An 18,198-nucleotide genomic window follows, 5' to 3' on the forward strand; every position below is an offset into this window, starting at 1 on the left:
GATAAAAATTAGTATTTCCTCATTTCAAGTCTAACAACGGCTTGCCTCCAAGAATCTTAAGGACACACCTCAGAGAACTAAGACTACTACTGAAACATGGAAAGACAGAACTTAGAAATCATATTGTCCACTGTGAGAGGTTAAACACCAAAGGGAAAAAAAACATATCCCTGAGAAACTTGATGAAAAGAATAAAATTCATTCATACTGTACAAGGTCCACAAAATTCCAATTCTTTTCTGCTACCATTCCATGCCAAATATTACACCTCACCTACCTCAGGGCTTCTGACTTTTGGAAAAAAAAAAAAAAAGAAGATACTTTTCAGACACCTTCACCTATTTGGTGGCAGAAGGTGAAAACCATGGAATTACTTTCTGATCTTTAAGTAACCTAAGGCTTATGGAGGAAAAGGATCATCGCTCTCTGGAGACTAACAGCAGGATACGATCTCTGTGCACAATCAAGATGCAGGAACAGACCCCAAGTAACCTGTAAAGGCTATTTATAGGCAAATATCCTACTTGAACCCCAAATTTGCAGCATTCCATGAGAAACTGAGTCCAAATGGACCGTAACTTTCATCAGAAAATAGCTCTGGTTCACTACACAGTTCAGCAACGGGGTGGGGGGTGTACTGTCATTAAATAAAAGAGCATTCTGAAAATAGTACCTCTACGAATACCACAGTACATTAGAGTAGAAAACCACCAAAATCCAGATCCTACTCCTTCAGAAAGGCCATTAGATTTACTTTACCATGACCCAACTTTAAGAAAGCACACACCCACCTACCCTGAATGCCTTAGAAAAAAAACCTCTACAAGAAAAGTCCAGGAGATTCATCCCATCATGTTTTTAATTCCTTGGGATATCCTCTTAAAATTCAAAAAAAATACATCAATCAAAAAACAAAGAGGAAGGCAACATAAGGCTGTCAAGAGATGCTCTTTCACCTAAGTCTATATCTAACAAATTCAGACAGTTCTGCTTCATCAGATGGAGGTTTTTGTCCATCAGAGGTCACAGAATCAAACACACAGCATCACAACGAGCAAGCTTTACTACGTTTGTTTGGAGCACAGTGTTGAGAGAAGTTGTAATAAGCATTAATCACATGGATCACTTACAGATGAAGTTGTTTCAAATGATAGAAAGATTTAGCAGATTAAGATTTTAGTAAAGCAAACTTCTTCCATCATTTCCCTCCAGACCTTTGTTCTTATCTGTACAAGAAACTAAAATGAAGTTGTTCTTCCTTGTATTCTATCTACAGTCTAAGCAGATCAGGCACTCGATATGCTCACTGTAAGAGAAGGCTATTAGCCAAAAGCATGGCCACAAGGACATTTTTCCTCTTTTCATTCCCACCTACTCCTTTCCCTGTAAAGGCTTCTAAAACATGGTGCTTGCTTGTTCTGGCAAAGCCAGACGAAACCAACTAGAAGTCAGGCCAGGCTGGTTAGTCTGTTCTCTCTAGCTGTGTCCTTCCTCTGTTACTCGAAAGCCGTACAATTCTTTGAAAGCAACGATAGAACTTTAGCCTTTATAATGATTCCGAGTCAAGGCTTTCTTCTCAAAGGACATATTCAAACAGAAATATCAACAAATACATATAGACATACAAAAATAATCAGCTGCACAAATACAGAATAGCTTGTTCAGGTAAGTTTTCAGAAGAGTATTGGTAGACTTATTCAAGGTCAAATTCAATCTGTAAATCAACATTTTCCCCTGCAAAGAGACAGTCAACAAAATGTGATAGATAAACAAAAGCACATCTTGCAGGACAGATGAAGTAATACTCCTACTCTCTATGAATCACTAGAGCTCAACTTCAGTAATGTTACTAAACTGGGGCGACAAGCCCTGAAGAACACAGATCGCATACAGAGACTCCAGAGAACAAGAACAGAAAAGTCTAGCTGGAATGAAAATGAACTGAACTCAGATATGGTGCACAAAGCCAGAAGCTAAAGCAACTGCACCAAAAAAAAAAAGATCAAATGCTTTACTAGGACAACTTCCTTCTCTTCCTCATGAAGTCCTTCCAAAGCAGTTTAGTGTTTCCTTGACACCCAAGTTACATATTTTAGCACAAAGAAGTTTTTTCTAAGTATCAGTCCTCAGTCTTAAGGGCTGCAATTGGCTCAGCACGCCGGGAGCTTCCAGTGCTGGAAATGGTTTGTCTAACCAGTTCTTAAAGCCACCTGTCAGGAACGGCACAGACATGGCTGAGGCTGCCTGGGGAAAAGGAAGAGAAGGAGATAAACCTAGATTTGAGATTTCTTTCAGCCCTATTATTAAGTTTTAAGAAGCTGTGCAAAACATGAGTAAAAGGTAATGGCTAAACAACAAGTTAACAGTGGTGGTGTAGAGATAATGCTTTGTTACACGGTGGAAAAAAGCCTTTACAGAACTGCAGTGTACTTTGTTTCCACAGCAAGTATTTTCCTGATGGATAAAACAAGGATAAATTTCTGCAATGCATTTTTAATTAAGTTTATCAGTATGTGTCTAATCTTCAAATATTTAAATACTTCATATTCATAATTATTATTAAAAGAAGCATTTAAAGAATGTTTCAGCAAGTTTAGGATAAAAAGCTACCTATTAAAAACCGTATTGACAAAAAAAAGTGTGCAAGATGCTTAACATTACAGCTTGTTTTAAATAAACTTTCAAAATAAAGTCTTTAGAATTTATAATAGGAAATGTGCTATATAGGAAAAGTGCTCAGGTCCTATTGCAAAAAAAAAAAAGACCTCTTGATCCCTCAAGAAGAACCAAGAACGAGTGGTAATATATTTCGTGTATTTTTATTTTTTCATTAGTCTGGCGAAAAATAGTCTAACTTTCTAGCAATAAACAGAATTTGATCATTTACACTATGCATATTTTATCATATTTTTACTAGAAACTAGTATGTACTGTGATTACTCCCTAAATATAAAATAGCAGTATTTTGTCAGAGGTGACTTACCAATTGAAAAGAGGATCAGCTATATCTGTTTCACCACAATACCACAATATTCAGTACAGCTATAAAACTGATAGAACAACGTGTTATTGTAAGTACACCAAGAAGAGGTCAGTTTATTCTTCGCTAGTCTCCTGAGCCACTTGCCACAGTACAGAGACGAGAAGGTTTAAGCAACTCTTAGAAAGGTATCAGGCAGCCTTGATTCAAATGTACTTGTTACATCTCACAGCCTACTGCCATTCAGCCCCAGAATGGGTGGCTTCCCATACAGGCTACCACGAGCCTGACTTACCAGTCTGTCTTGTGTAGAGTTAAGTGGCTGGCACTAATTACTGCAATCACAGCTCATCATTAAGTTCCAGAAAGTCAAATAAAACTGAAATCTTACTGGGGAGATTCAGATCCTATTTCTGCACAGAAAACAAGCATAACCACAGACCTCTATCCTGCCTGTGTAACCGAGTTACTTATAAACACGTCTTCTTGCAGGAGATACAAGCAAGAGACAGGCTTTTCCACCTTCTCACTCCTTTCCCCCTGTGCTGATGCACTTGGGGAGAAGAGCTATGTTTCGATGAACCCCAACTTGCAAGCACAGTACCTGCTTCATTTCATACCGTTACCATCTGCGCTCATCTCTTACACAGGCATCACAAAAAGAATCATACCACAGAATCATAGAACGGCCTGGATTGAAAAGGACATTAAAGATCATCTAGCTTCAACCCCGCTGCTCTGGGCAGGGTTGCCAACCACTAGAGCAGGCTGCCCAGAGCCGCATCCAGCCTGGCCTTGAATGCCTCCAGGGATGGGGCATCCACAACCTCTCTGGGCAACCTGTTCCAGTGCCTCACCACCCTCTGAGTGAAAAAACTTTCTCCTAATTTCCAACCTAAATCTCCCCTGTCTTAATTTAAAACTGTCCCGCCTTGTCCTATCACTATCAACACATGTAAACAGGCACATAAACGTAGCAGAACGCAGCAGAAATACACCACACACAACTAAGACACATTCTGTTGTAAGATACTTGGGGCAGCAGTAACATTTACCAGCATTTCAGCTTCAAGTAACCTGTGGTTTGCGCTAGTGTTCTTTTTCTTCCTGTACATGGTTAATATCACATAGCCACATAACTATCTTGCATGTGGTATTGCTGTGCACTACCTTTATTCACATAACATTTACATAACTATCTGTATTTATATAACAAGCATAAAACTCAAGATGACCAAAATAGAGGTTTTTTTTATGTTTTCATATATTGCTTCAATATATTGCCAACAGAGTCTTAGTACCTGGCCCACAAGAGCCCCCCCTAACCCTGTGCAGGGCACCAGCTCCCCAGCGCAGGCTGCGGTACTGCACACCTCGCTCCGAGCCAGCTGCTGCACCACAAAGCCCCAGCGTAAGCTTCTTTACCCCCCTGTGAAGCCTGAACACGGTATTTCCACTTTCATTAGTGAAGGAAGCACGCGCATCCTAGTCTAGGATTCCCACTCAGTACTGGCTGAACTCCGTTTCAATCCCGTGTTAAGGACTGTCAATAAAGCACCGGCTCTTTTCTCCTGCCTGAACTGTCCCCACTTTCAACCTTTGGCTGGGGCTGCTTGAAGCACTAATATAACAAGACGCCCTCAAAGTAACACCAACTGGAAAAAAGCTTTTAACCAGAAATATCCCCGTATTAGAACAGGAGAGTGAAATGGATTTTGCCTCGCAGATGGATCCAACTTGCATAAAAAACAAGACAGAAGTAAAACAGGAAGGAGAAGTTAATAAAAAACGCACCTATGACCTCAAATAAAAACATATAAAAAAAGAATTGTGCAAGTTGTATACAGTAGTCATAAAACACTAGTTGATTAACAGTGACCACTTATGCACAGCAGTTAACTAAAAAGACTGAACAGTACCCTGGCCAGTGTTCTCTAACTTCAGAAGTCAAAGGTTTTAACTGATCATTTTTTCTCTTCCCACCACCACATCCCGCAAGGAAAAGTTAAAATCTTGGAATCATATTTGTCAAAGAAAAGAATTCCCAAAACATAACTTTCAGATCAAATATGATAACGTAGCTGTCTGACGCCTAGAAGCATCAATTTAAGTGTTAAAATTAAACTGTTCTTCACAGCAAAATCCAACTGAAAAAGAATCCAAAAACATGAAGTCGATACAGTTCAAAACCCTTTCCAAATATGGAAGTTAATTTTTCTAAGCACAGGAGTAGACCGGACTTTTTCTAATCTAAATGACTAATAGATTAGAAAAATATTTCAATCATGCAAAACCTTAGCAAAATTTAATATTAATAATTACATGCACAAAACTCAGTTTATACAACTTAATCAAAAGCACAACACATCTGTAAGTTTCACATACCATATATTCCTTCCCATTCTGAATCTTTAGATGGTGAAGAAAGAAAATGAGCAAGTCACTGTAATATGTCAATATCTCAAAGGGCAGAAGTATTCCAGTTACAAAGCACTAGTGATTTTAATAGTAGCACAGCCCTGATTTCTAAAGGAACTCAGGGAATGAAGCCCATTGAGGCCATCTTGATGAAAACTGTTTCCCTTGTTTGATACGTATACCACAATGATTTAAAACAAGTATTTCAGACCAAAGCAAATCAGGGTGAAAAGTCTGTCTTTCTTTAAAAATAAAGAACAAAACGGTTGCTTGGACTAAAGAAAGACTTTTACCATGTTGAAGAAGCCTAAACACACTTTAAATTTGTTACATTTGTTACTGCTGTAATTTAACAATAAAGCCTCATCTTTGCTCCAATCTCAGCAATCCCTTCTTAGATTCCTCTAATAAAGGCCCAGTTTTTCTTTTTTAAAATCAATAATACTGACACAAATCTAGAAGCGTATTCATTACATACCACAAGTACAGATGTGCAGTCATTAAACTGATAAACAATCATCCATGTTTTCTGCAGCCCCCAAATTCTAAAATTTGAAGTGAAACTTGGATAACCCTTTAGAGGTTAAGTTTCTAATGCATGAGATGCTCACCTATATTTAAAAACCAGAAGTAAGTTACTCATCAACTCTAAGAAAAGAAATACCAGATCCAAATATGAATCTTTTTATCATAAATATGATCAAAATATTTACCTAGCCCAGTCTCCAACACTTTCCAAAGGGTGTCTCTGATGCAGGATGAAAGCAAGCCATGAAACTTTCGACTTGTTCATTTAGACCACGTACACACTGCCCGGTAGTGCTGGATCACAAATCTATTTTGTTACATTCAAGCTCTCTAATGTTGGGTGATTTTTATTTATTTTACATCAGCTTTACTGTAAAAAGTGCCATTAGTGAATAATGAATGGTTTTGCTCACATCACAAAAAGCATGTCGAGTGGGTAAATACAGAGCTATATAAAGAGACACACTGGAAAGCACTTAATTTTACAGTTGTTGAATCTAACTCTACCCTCTCAGTTTATCCTAAAGTGGGCAGATTTGATCTGGGCCCATTCTTACTTTGACCTGTGTTCTCTATTTCCACTAAGTAGGCGATTAGTTCCAGAACTAAAGTTCTGGAACTGGAAAGCCCCAGTTCCAGAACATACAACCTCCTCGGTCTCCAGCACGGCAGCCTGCTACCTGATACTCACACAGAACCACTTGCACTCCGGTTTGTGCCCACTGCCTCTTTTAAAGACATGCTTGTTGCAGTAACAGACACTTGTTTAAAAAAATAAAATCACTTCCCTTTGACCATTTATTCAAACAGAGTTACACTACATTTGATCTCCTAAAGTCTCAAACACACCAAACTTCATTTATTTGATGGTCTCTAGCCACCTTTTAGTCTTATATACAGCCTTTTCTGTTGAAATACAACTTGCTCTCTGAACATAATAATGGACTACTCACATCTGTTTCATTAACCCTTGGCTGAAGAAGGTTCCTCTCCAAAATACTCTAATCTTCCTCACAAGTCTCTTCATGACTAATAGTAGGATTTTTGAAGAAGTCACTCATGAAATCGTGCAAGCCATCTTACTACCCAAGTCTATGACAGGCCCTAAGCAAACTTGTATTCACAATTCCTATGTCAGAAGTACCAACGTACCTGCAGCTAAGACTGAAGACTTATTCCTAGTGCTGCCCACATGGTTACTGCCAAGGGGTGCTTATGTCAGGTAGACGCTGAGCTGGCAAGGGGCAGTTCGTTTTCTGTTTCCTTTAACACAATACATTGTGTGCTAATACAGCTCCTCCCTATATACATATTCAACAGGAATAAAAAGTGTTCTTAACACTACAAGAAAAAAATTCTTCACCGCTTTCTTCTACATCTGTTTTTTGATGCTTCATTGTCAAAGTGCTTCAAAATTCCAACTGATCGGAACCATGCTCAAAAGATCTGCCGTTAAGTACGCAGGTACCCAAGCTATTTCCTCAAGTTATAAAACAATTCAGCAGCGTTCTATATCGCTTCCCAAAAAAATCAGCAAAACCACGCTGGAACGCTATGAAAAGGGTGTTTTAACTGCAGGGATTAACATTGACATTTTACAACTTTGTGGTATTCCATGTTTCAGGTGCTGAAAGCACCAAACAAGCATCCAAGACTTTTATTTGACCACGTGCTTCAACCAATACCTCTCTTTCCTCTTTAAAAGACACCTGTACTCCCCTAAAGAGCCCTGCACTATGTTAAGTAAATCATTTTCCCTTCCTGATGCCTATAAAAGGAGGGGCCAGAACATGAAACAGCTTTAACCTGCCAAATCTTCCCCAGCTCTTTGGAGCAGAGTTTGTCCTTGTAAGAACATGTGCTGAGGGACCCGCTGAAGAATCTGCCAAGAGCAGCAAGAGCTCTGGTCCCTTCTGAGGTACCAGGATGGATAAGAGAGGGTAAAGGACTCATATACACAAGTGTTATACCCACACTGTATATAATGTATATAATGTAATATAAAATATATATTATGTATATAAGTGTTATATTCACAGCAGCAAAGCGCTTATCTTCCAACAGCCAACTATTGTCTCTAAAAAAAATAAATTTAATAGGTAGCCTTACTGAAGATCCACAAAAGGAACCACGGTTCTTTAGAGCTGGAATATTATTTTAGGAAACCAACATTACCCTAATTAACAGCGGACCTGAATGTTTCTAGTGCAGAACATGAATCCAGCATCAAAATAAGATGATGACTAAAATAAGATGAAGACTAAGAATCAATTTAATTACAGTCTGAAAAAATGAAATGTCTCAAAACAGCAGTGTTCCCTTTCACTTTCTCTTTCCATAGGTTAATTTAGTTATAAATCCCTTTTTTACTACTAGGAGTCAAAACTGACGAGACTTCGCTTGAGACCAGCAAAAGACTTGGCTTGTTTAGGATAGCTTCCCAAACAACAGGATTCAGTTCTTTTGCTGAAGATCAACACAACTCATTTATGACCTTCATACTTCTGCTTCAGAACAGTACAGTGTCTCAGACTTCAGAATTTAAAGCTAGTTTGTTGGGTTTATTTCTCAAAAAATACAATCACTTGAAATTGTTTAAAGATAGCTTTTCATTAACAAGGTGATTGTGCTTTGCTTAAACAGACTACAGAAGCCTGGTTGTCATAAATAAAGCTAATTAGCCAGGTTTTCAGAGGGCCTAGCAAATGTAGCGAATCTAGCCAACGTTTGCATGTGTGTGTGTATGCATATTTAGTGTGTATGTATGTGTATTTACTGCTCTGTTAAAGTGGAGCAGGGCACGGCCGTAACACTACAAATTCTAAGACTGTCCCCACTCAGCATCTGAGAACACAAAATATTTTAAGTCATCCTGAAAACAGGAATAGAATAAAAACTAAACTGTGAAAAAAAAAAATCCAGCACTACATCGTGATGGGTAATTATGATGTACAGAAATACTCGTAAGCAGTTCAACTCAGCTCACATCACTACACCTTCACATGCAGGTCTACAGGGCTCACAAATCAAAACAGCTGCTAAAAAATTAAAAAAAAAAACAAAGACAGAATGGTTGAAGAAAATTTCTGCATATGTAATTTGAAAAAGAGTATTTCATCTGGCTGCAGTTGCTAGAACTAACTTTCCAGAATGAATAACCAACATGCTCACGTGAGATCTGAGCATTAAGGGATTTGGGAACAGTAAGCAGAACTAGTTTTGCAAGTCATTAAATGCTAAGGACACAGCCTGAACCCTGCATGTGAGAAATACTACGAAATCTGAGACATGAAACACACGGCTGACTGTACTGCAGGTTGCAAGTTAAGATCAAGCCTCCTGCAGGAGGGGGTAAATCACAACAAAGAAAGCCGAGCTGCCCTGGAAACCACATCAGACAAGCTGTAGCTTAACTACTTGTTCTAGCAGCAGTGCTGCCATCTACTTTTTGCAAGCTATACTTAATGTTGGGGAATGAAGTGTGACTAAAACATGACTAACAGGAGAAATCACCTTTATTGCCAAACTGCAAAACAATACAGAAATCACAGCATTAGGTCATTTTGTTGCCATGATGGAAACCTGAACAGCTCATTTAAGGCTAGAAAGGGTGTTTTCAGTCAAGCCAGTCAGACGAGTGTGACCCCCCCCCCCCCCACAATGAAGCTATTTAGAACACCTCCCAGAAACACAAGCTTATTTTTCAGTCACCTTCAACTTAAGTCTTATCAATAAGCTACCAGGTTCTCAGTGTTTCCTTTGGATATTTTTACTAAGTATTTTTTTAAACTAATGATATTTCTAGTATTTGAACTCACAGTGGGAAAGACAAGTACGCCTTAACTAGGGAACTTTCTCCCAAGTGTTTTCAATCTTTCAACCACAAAAATTAATCAAGAGGCATTAATTTCATCCCATCTTTTTACAGGAGATGGAGCCAACAAACAAAAGCCCTCCAACAGGCTTGTTCTTCTTTCCGGATTCTGTTCTGTCCATTTTCTACATCTCTACTCCAAGCACAGGAGGAAATCAAAGCACAGGAATCTCAGATTAAAAACAAATTAACTAATCCAGAGGACAAGCTGCAAACTGCTATTTAGAAACCTGAAGAAAGCATTCTCACAGACATTATAAGAAGCAATGGTACATCCTAGATTTATTATATACTGTGAACTCATTTCGAACACTGCAAACCTAGATGGAAACCATCAGAGACCAGCTACCCTCATAACACTAGCCATCAGACATCTTCACTGACAATTTCTAAGTCTAGCAATAGGCTTTTGGACACATTAGTCATTAGGTACCTGAGAACTGCAACAGATCCAATTATTCATATTTGGGTTTTCAGAGAATCCCAGATATATTCTATCTTTCCTGCAAAGCAAAGTTTGGTCCACAAGAACTACATTCAGTTGGATTAAGTTCAGAGATCCATCATTAATTAAGGTGCTGCAATTTTCTGCTGACAAAAGCTACACTTTTTTTTTTTTTTTAAAAAAATCAAAATGCAAAGAGACCAAAATAAGTCCCCTGCCCCCTTTCATAGAATGTCTCAGGTTGGGAGGGGCCTTAAAGATCATCTTGTTCCAATCCACCTGCCATGGGCAGGGATGCCACCCACTAGATCAGGTTGCCCAGGGCCTCATCCAACCCCGTCTTGAACACCTCCAGGGATGGGGCATCCACAGGTTCTCAGGGCAACCTGTTCCAGTGCCTCACCACATCCTGAATGAAGAACTTCCTCCTAGTAACTAATCTAAATCTCCTCTCTTTTGGTTTAAAACCATTAGCCTTGTCCTAACGTTATCTGACCAAGGAAAAAGTTGCTTTCCGCCTTTTTTATAAGTCCTCTTTAGTATTGAAAAGTTGCAATAAGGTCACCCCTCAGCCTCCTCTTCTTCAGGCTGAATGTTCCCAGCTCTCTCAGTCTTTCTTTGTAGGAGAGGTGCTCCAGCCCTTTGATTAGCATTGTGGTCCTCCTCTGCTCCCTCTAACAGACCCACTTCCTTCTTGTGCTAGGGGCGCCAGACCTGGATGCAGGACTGCAAGTGTGGCCTCATGAGGGCAGAGCAGAGGGGGACCATCACCTCCCTCCACCTGCTGGCCGCTCCTCTGTTGATGCAGCCCAGGGTGCAGTTGGCCTTCCGGGCTGCAAGCACACACTGCTGGCTCATGTCGAGTTTTTCACCCACCAGAACCCCCAGGTCTTCCTCTGCAGGGCTGCTCTCAATGAGTTCTTCTCCCGGTCTGTCCTCATGGCTGGGGTTGCTCTGACCCAGGTGCAGCACCTTGCACTTGGCCTTGTGGAACCTCATTAGGTTCATGCAGGCCCACTTCTCAAACTTTGCATCCTCAGATTGAAATTCTCCTTTTAAGACTGTAGATAGCTTAACATCTAAACACCTACAAATAAATGCTATTTTATCTACCTCTTAAGGGTATTCAAAGCTAATGCCTGAAAACTCCAACTTCAGCACAAGACTACTAGTCTGAGTATGCACTCAATGATCAAACAGTATTTTTTTCAAAGCAGGGTGTTTTTTCATTGGAAATTTGAAAAAGACTTGATTTCCTATTTCATTGCAAGTATCTGAGCCACAAAATTTAGAAAGACTTGATTAGTCAAGCCATTTCACCGTAAAAGTAACAAATGTGGTGGCACTGTGTTTATCTAATCTGGTTCTGTAACGTGAACATTAAACATGCATTTTCCAACAGCTATATCTCAAAACTACAGAATAGAAAAAGATTTTTATGGAAGTCAAAATAGAAACCAGTATTTCACCTGTAAATTTCATAGAATAGAATCAAAGACTGGCTTGGGTTGGAAGGGACCTTAAAGATCATCTAGTTCCAACCCCCCTGCCATAGGCAGGAATTTCTGAAGTAATAAATTAATAATTATATATTGACGAAAGCAGCATAAAGAAAAATATAACTTGAGCAGGTCTACTTCCTTCCATCCTTTCCTCTGTAACCCTCCCTCTGGTAATATGTAATATTCTCTGATCAATGAAATACCACTTACTTCAAACAAACTTTTCCAACCTTATGCTCACAGAAACGGTGAACTAAGCAACCCTCAACACCTGTAAGAATTATGGGCTTATTGTTATTCTCAGCTCCTCATCATCACGGTAAGCTTCCAGACTTGTGAATACTTTACGAGGGTCAAAATTTACAGGTTGCCAGATCGGTGTGCAAGTTGGTTTCAGAAAAAAAATACTGCACAAAATACCTGCTGCCTCCAGTAAGGCTTCTAGTCTTGCTTGTGTTTCTGGATCCACAGTTCTCAAGTCTGCACCTTCTGCAGCACTCGATAAGAACAACTCCGATGTGGTTTTAAGTACTGGGTTATCAAGATCTTCTTGGTCCAAAATAAACGATTCAACCTGTTTGTGAAGTCAAAGAAAAAACAATTTTACAATTTTTGACATTTTATAATAAACTTAAAATATTAAAAAATCTACAGAATAACTTAAACCATTACTATGACAGTACAGTTAACTGTACAGATTATCGGATAGAACCTTAGAAGTAATTTGGTCAACTCACTGAAAAGGTAGCTGAAGAAATCACGAAAGAAAAAACTCAGCATGAGAAACAGCGTATCAACAGCTTAATTAACAAGAGCTGAGGCTACAGCAAGGGCCACTCAGATTAAACGCTGGAAAAATGTTATGGATGTTTGCACTGTTAACCACCAGAACAGACTGCTACAAGAGGATGTAGCATCTCTGCCACCAGGAGTCCGTCTACCTCGTTATTAAAAACAAAAAGCAGGTATGAGGCTCAGCCATACCGAAGTCATTACTATCTGAGAGCCAGGGAGGGACTGAAAGATTTCCTAAAACACTTTTCAGCTCCCTTTTGAAAGTAACTTCAACTAATGCAACACAGGGATTTTGTTTGAGGAGAAAAAAAGACAGTCAACTACAATTCAAACCAAAACATCTGTTCCCACACTGACACTTAAAACCAGTCACCAATGTTTCCTAGACAAGAAGAGATAGGTAGAACAATTAAGCAAGCAGGTATTCCAACTAAGTAGCAATAATGCTGTCCCACCACTGGTCCACGTCATCTCAAAACACAAGCTCATGGAATTACTCAACATAACACACTGTGCTTTAAGGACAGCTTGCCAGAATAAACAAGGAGGATACCTGACTCATACGCTAATGGGAGCACAACTACATTTCAGAATCTGTCTCAAGTTCAGGCGTAACTCCCTCTATTTTCAGCAACGTTTTAAAATGAAAACGTGGACGCTATCTCAATTAGAAATTACCTGCTCAAGGCTACTTGTGCCTTCAGTATCCCTCAGAAATGAGACAAATTTCTGTCCTTTCTAACTTCACGTCCCAACCTCATTTTCGTTTCTCTTCCCCTAATTTTTCCCACTGTCTTTCTCATGCCAGTGGTAACCTACCACCATATTCAGTAAGATCACACACCGCCTTAATGCTCCAAAAATCCAGATCAGGCCATCTACAAACTCAGGAAAGTGCCCTATTGTATCAAGGATGTTCATGGGTCTGGAGAGCTACAGGTGACATTGCTCTCAAAAGCAACTGTTGTTAATTTCTTTTTGATATGTAAATGTTCTGTAACATTATCTCCTAGCCTCCAATCCAATAATCGTTAGGGCAGTGAAATGCAATGTTAACATAAGAATACAAAGAATTATATTCATGGGAGAAGGGGGGAAGAGTAGCTTTTAGGAATACAGATCACTAGTTGCACATCTCAGGGGATCTGCATAATATTGGCTAACTTAAAGGTATTTCACCTCGCGTGCCAACACACAAACATTAAAGGTAGGACAGCAGGCTATGGCTCAGGGCTTTAAGCAGCAAGACCTCTAATTCAGTCCAAACGAGATACAACACTCCTAAAAATAGAGTATTGTTTCATTGTGAGAAAGAGCTGAAGGTTACAAAAGCAGAAAAGCACTGACCTGAACCAGGGATGCACATTTTTACTACAAACAGAAGAACTTATGACACACAGCAAAAGGTATTCGCACACGATGACTCCCCTCTGCAGAACTCAACTTTCAGTTTCTGTTCACCTAGCCAGTTTAAGGACTCCTTGCTGCCATAAGGCCTGATGCAAAGATAGCTTGTGGAGAAGCTCACGCTTGTACACAGGAGTGCTTCGGGGTATTTCATGATTCTCCACTAAGACTACACGAGGCCCATTGCTGCACCAATATGCAGCAAATATTATTCCTATTGCAACGTTTGCATGACTGGTAGAAAAACCCCACCATGTACAACAGCGACTATCCACTACATAGAGCTGAGGGCTACATACAGGCAGGTATATTGCATGCCAACAGATGGGTTCTTTTTCCTTCCCACTTACCCTGATAACAGCAGTCCTCCCCTTTGAAGGCATACCAAAAGGAGGGACGATGCTACTTACCACTGAAGCAGCCACACAAATACTCCAGAAACTTTCAAACTGCCTTCTGGCAAGCTTAGCCTTCAGCCTCACGATATCCTACGCAAAGGCACACGTTCAGCATCAAACCTTAGGTTTTGATTTTTTTTTTTCATGTTTAATAATGTATATATTTGTGTTGTGGATACGGTAAGCATGAAAATAGTGAAAATCCACATGCAACCTGTTTAAGCAACTGTGCCATTGCCAATCTTTCAAAATGGGTTTCAATGAATTTCCAAGTCAGAACATACGATGTTTCTGTACACGGACAGAGTTTCACACTCAGGCATGGCTACAGAGGATGCACAGCTGGACACCTTATCACTACCAGCAGAGTAAAAAACTGTCTTATTAACTTGTGAATGAAAGTGACCTGTGATGGTTGCATCACCACCACATGGTACCAAATGTATCCAACAAGTTTTAAATTTAAATAAACGGGGAAAAACAAACAAACAAACAAAAAAACCACCACCACCACCACCACACATATTTCAGGAAGACTTCATAGAGTGCTCATGTTGCAAAATTTAGATGCTCCACTTTACCCTAATGAGATCTGTAGGCAAAGCGAGAGGGTCACTGGTCACTGCACTATTCTTGGATTATTTTTTGAGCTGCTTTGGACAGCAGTAGTTGATAAGCATCTTATTTGGAAAGACTCCTTAGGAATACATGGATTCAACATGTCATCCTAATTCCCAAAATAATTACGACTAGCAATAATTCCCGATCAAAAACTCCAAGAAGCATTGCAAGCTGCTAGGTGCGTGGGACATGAGGACAGTGCACTAAACATCAGTGCAACTCACCATACCGCGATCTTTCACATCCATCCAGAGAAATGATGGAGCTTTCCTGAAGCTCTGCCAAAGACTGCAGCGATCTCACAGCTCTGCAGATCCAGTTACATTCCTGGTTGCTCACTCCGTAACAGCCACATTCACAGATCTTTGGACTCAACTACATCAGTATTTATACGTTAATACCATGATTGGGTTTACCTCAGCTCAGGGGTATACAAAGACAACTTTGCAAGCACTAACATCCAAAATAACACCAGCAATTCTTATAAAATTGGCAATGATATATAGGACTGGGATTATATTTCTAATATCAAATCTAAACTGATCTTTTCTACACTACATTGAAATGACTTTTTTTTCTTTAAAAAAAAGAAAAAAGGTATTTCTACACCAACAAGAACCAAGCTGCCGGTTACGGACAAAAGTACTTTTTCCAGAATAGCCTGGACTGTTCACTAATAGCCTGTTCCTGACCCAGGCTCCACACGATGGAAAAGCTTCCTCTTCTAGCTGTACCAGCACCATTCTTTCCTTCTCCTGCTGCATACGAACGCAGCCCATCGTGGCTTCAGCTCTCATGTGTGCCAAACTACTAGGAGGAGTATCTTTATGAAAAGTGTAAGAGAAAGATGCTACGAAATTACATCCTTGAACTTGAGTTGTCCAGACACACTCTGAACAATGAACACTTTTGTGGGGCAGCAAGCATCCTTGCATTGCATCTGCAGCGCCTACAATACCGAGGAGTCGAGCATTGTGACTGGGGCTCCTAAGCAACATTACAGTGCAAATGAACTACTAACCCAGTTTTCTCTTCTGTGTTAGAAATTAGAAATTATTTTCTCTTCTGTATCTTCCTAATTATTTCTATAACAATTCCATCTGGGCAAGTCTCAAATGGGTCTTAATACATAGAGGGACCCGGGCTTCCTTAGGGTTAATGCAGGCCTGTAGGTTAGGCTGAAAGTTCGAAGTTACAAAATGGAAATAGATCACCTATATTTAAACTATTGGTATTCCATAATTAAAGTGTACTGTGCTGCATTAGAACCACACTAAAATATATTGCTGTCTTTGCTAAATCCTACCTCTCACTTTACACTGCCATGTTCTTTATTACACTGAATGCCAGTGTCTGACTACTACTCTATCATTTCTACTTTAAAAAGTTTTTGGGAGTACCGATAAGACAGCAGGTATCATATCAGGATGAGTGTCAGGAGGATGGAGCCAGGCTCTTCTCAATGACATCCAATGATAGGATAAGGGGCAATGGGTGTAAGCTGGAATATACGGGGTTCTGCTTAAATGTGAGACAAAACTTTTTTACGGTGAGGGTGACAGAGCACTGGACCAGGCTGCCCAGGGGGTTGTGGAGTCTTCTTCTCTGGAGACTTTCAAGACCCTCCTGGACGCGTTCCTGTGTGACCTGATTGAGGTGTTCCGGCACAGGGATTGGACTAGATGATCTTTCAAGGTCCCTTCCAATCCCTAATATTCTGTGATAAAACTAAGTTAATACTGTAAAGGACTTTGTATTTCAAATTTGGCACAGAGCCCCTTTGAATTCCACGTTTAAAGAATGTCACCTTCAAAACTACTCAAAATAATCAGCCCAAGGAGCAAGCAAAGCAAAGGACTGTTACTTGCGTGGCACTCGAGAACACTACCACATCCCTGGCTTCATACCAGCAAGAGGTCTGGTTTGGGCTTACTTTACAAAGCACCTTTCAACACTGCTTTCCCAGAACCCAGCAGTATCAGCCAAATATTTTTACACCTACACTACGGTATAATCCTGCCATTACTGTTTCACTTTCTAGAGAACAGGTAAAAGAGGAAGAAAACATACAGGAACGTGGGTATTTTCACAAAACTTTTCAGTGGGATCTCAGTACTCTAAACCTTCTTGGCACTTCAAAGCTAGAGAAAGAAAAGAAGCATTTCAGAGAAGTACTTCAGAGTCAGCACATAAGAACATCATATAATCACCATAAATAACAATGCAGCCATAATTAAGGACATATACCCCCTCTGGTAGGCTTGAACCGAATTTCTAAAGACAGTTTCTTCAGTCAAAAAAAATTCAGCTCAAGAAATCGTAAGTCACTATGATCTCTTAGTCTCCAACAGATCATCATCTTTTTAGCTCCAACTACAACATCAAGTTGACTAAAATGAGGCTGGGTTATCTAAAAAGACAGCTTTATTCCAATATATATTAAGCAATTATCGGATAATCATAGAATCATTAAGGTTGGCAAAGACCTCCAAGATAATCTGGTCCAACCATCCCCCTACCACCACCATCACCCACTAAAGAATCACATCGCTAAGCACCACGTCCAACCTTGCCTTAAACACCCCCAGGGACGGCAACTCCACCACCTCCCTGGGCAACCCGTTCCAATGCCTGACTGCTCTTTCTGAGATAAGATTTCTCCTAATTTCCAACCTAAACCTCCCCTGGCCATTCCCTCTACTCCTATCACTGGTTATCTGCAAGAAGAGGCCGATCCCCAGCCCCCCACACCTTCCTTTCAGGTGGCTGTAGAGAGCAACAAGGTCTGCCCTGAGCCTCCTCTTCTCCAGACTAAACAACCCCAGTGCCCTCAGCTGCTCCCCACAGGACTTGTGTTCCAGACCCCTCACCAGCTTCGTTGCCCTTCTCTGGACAGGCTCCAGGGCCTCGATGTCCTTCTTGTAGTGAGGGGCCCAAAACTGAACACAGTACTCGAGGTGCGGCCTCACCAGGGCAGAATACAAGGGGACGATCACCTCCCTGGTCCTGCTGCCCACACTACTCCTGACACAAGCCAGGATCCCGTTGGCCTTCTTGGCCACCTGGGCACACTGCTGGCTCGTGTTCAAAATGAAACTAGCAGCTAGAGGAGCTGGGCTGTAATAAGCCTCTTTCAAAATACCAGCTCATTTTGCAAACACTGCTAGAGATGTAACACAAAAATGGACACGATGCTAACTTTACGGTGTGTCACTGGAGACAAAGGAAGT

The 18,198-nt window shown here is 40.3% G+C and overlaps 1 protein-coding gene across 15 annotated transcripts in view; it reads right to left on the reverse strand.

Annotated features, from left to right (window-relative positions):
- ANKHD1 (ankyrin repeat and KH domain containing 1) overlaps nt 1–18,198 on the reverse strand; it is a 119,679-nt gene that overhangs the window by 92,414 nt on the left and 9,067 nt on the right. For all 15 annotated transcript variants that reach the window (XM_066977287.1, XM_066977284.1, XM_066977292.1 and 12 more), the window contains exon 2: nt 12,168–12,321. In XM_066977287.1, the coding sequence (XP_066833388.1) occupies nt 12,168–12,321 (154 nt within the window). The remainder of the gene's footprint in view (nt 1–12,167; nt 12,322–18,198) is intronic.

The sequence above is a fragment of the Anser cygnoides genome, chromosome 14 (assembly GCF_040182565.1).
Source record: "Anser cygnoides isolate HZ-2024a breed goose chromosome 14, Taihu_goose_T2T_genome, whole genome shotgun sequence".
Taxonomy (NCBI): Eukaryota; Metazoa; Chordata; class Aves; order Anseriformes; family Anatidae; genus Anser; species Anser cygnoides.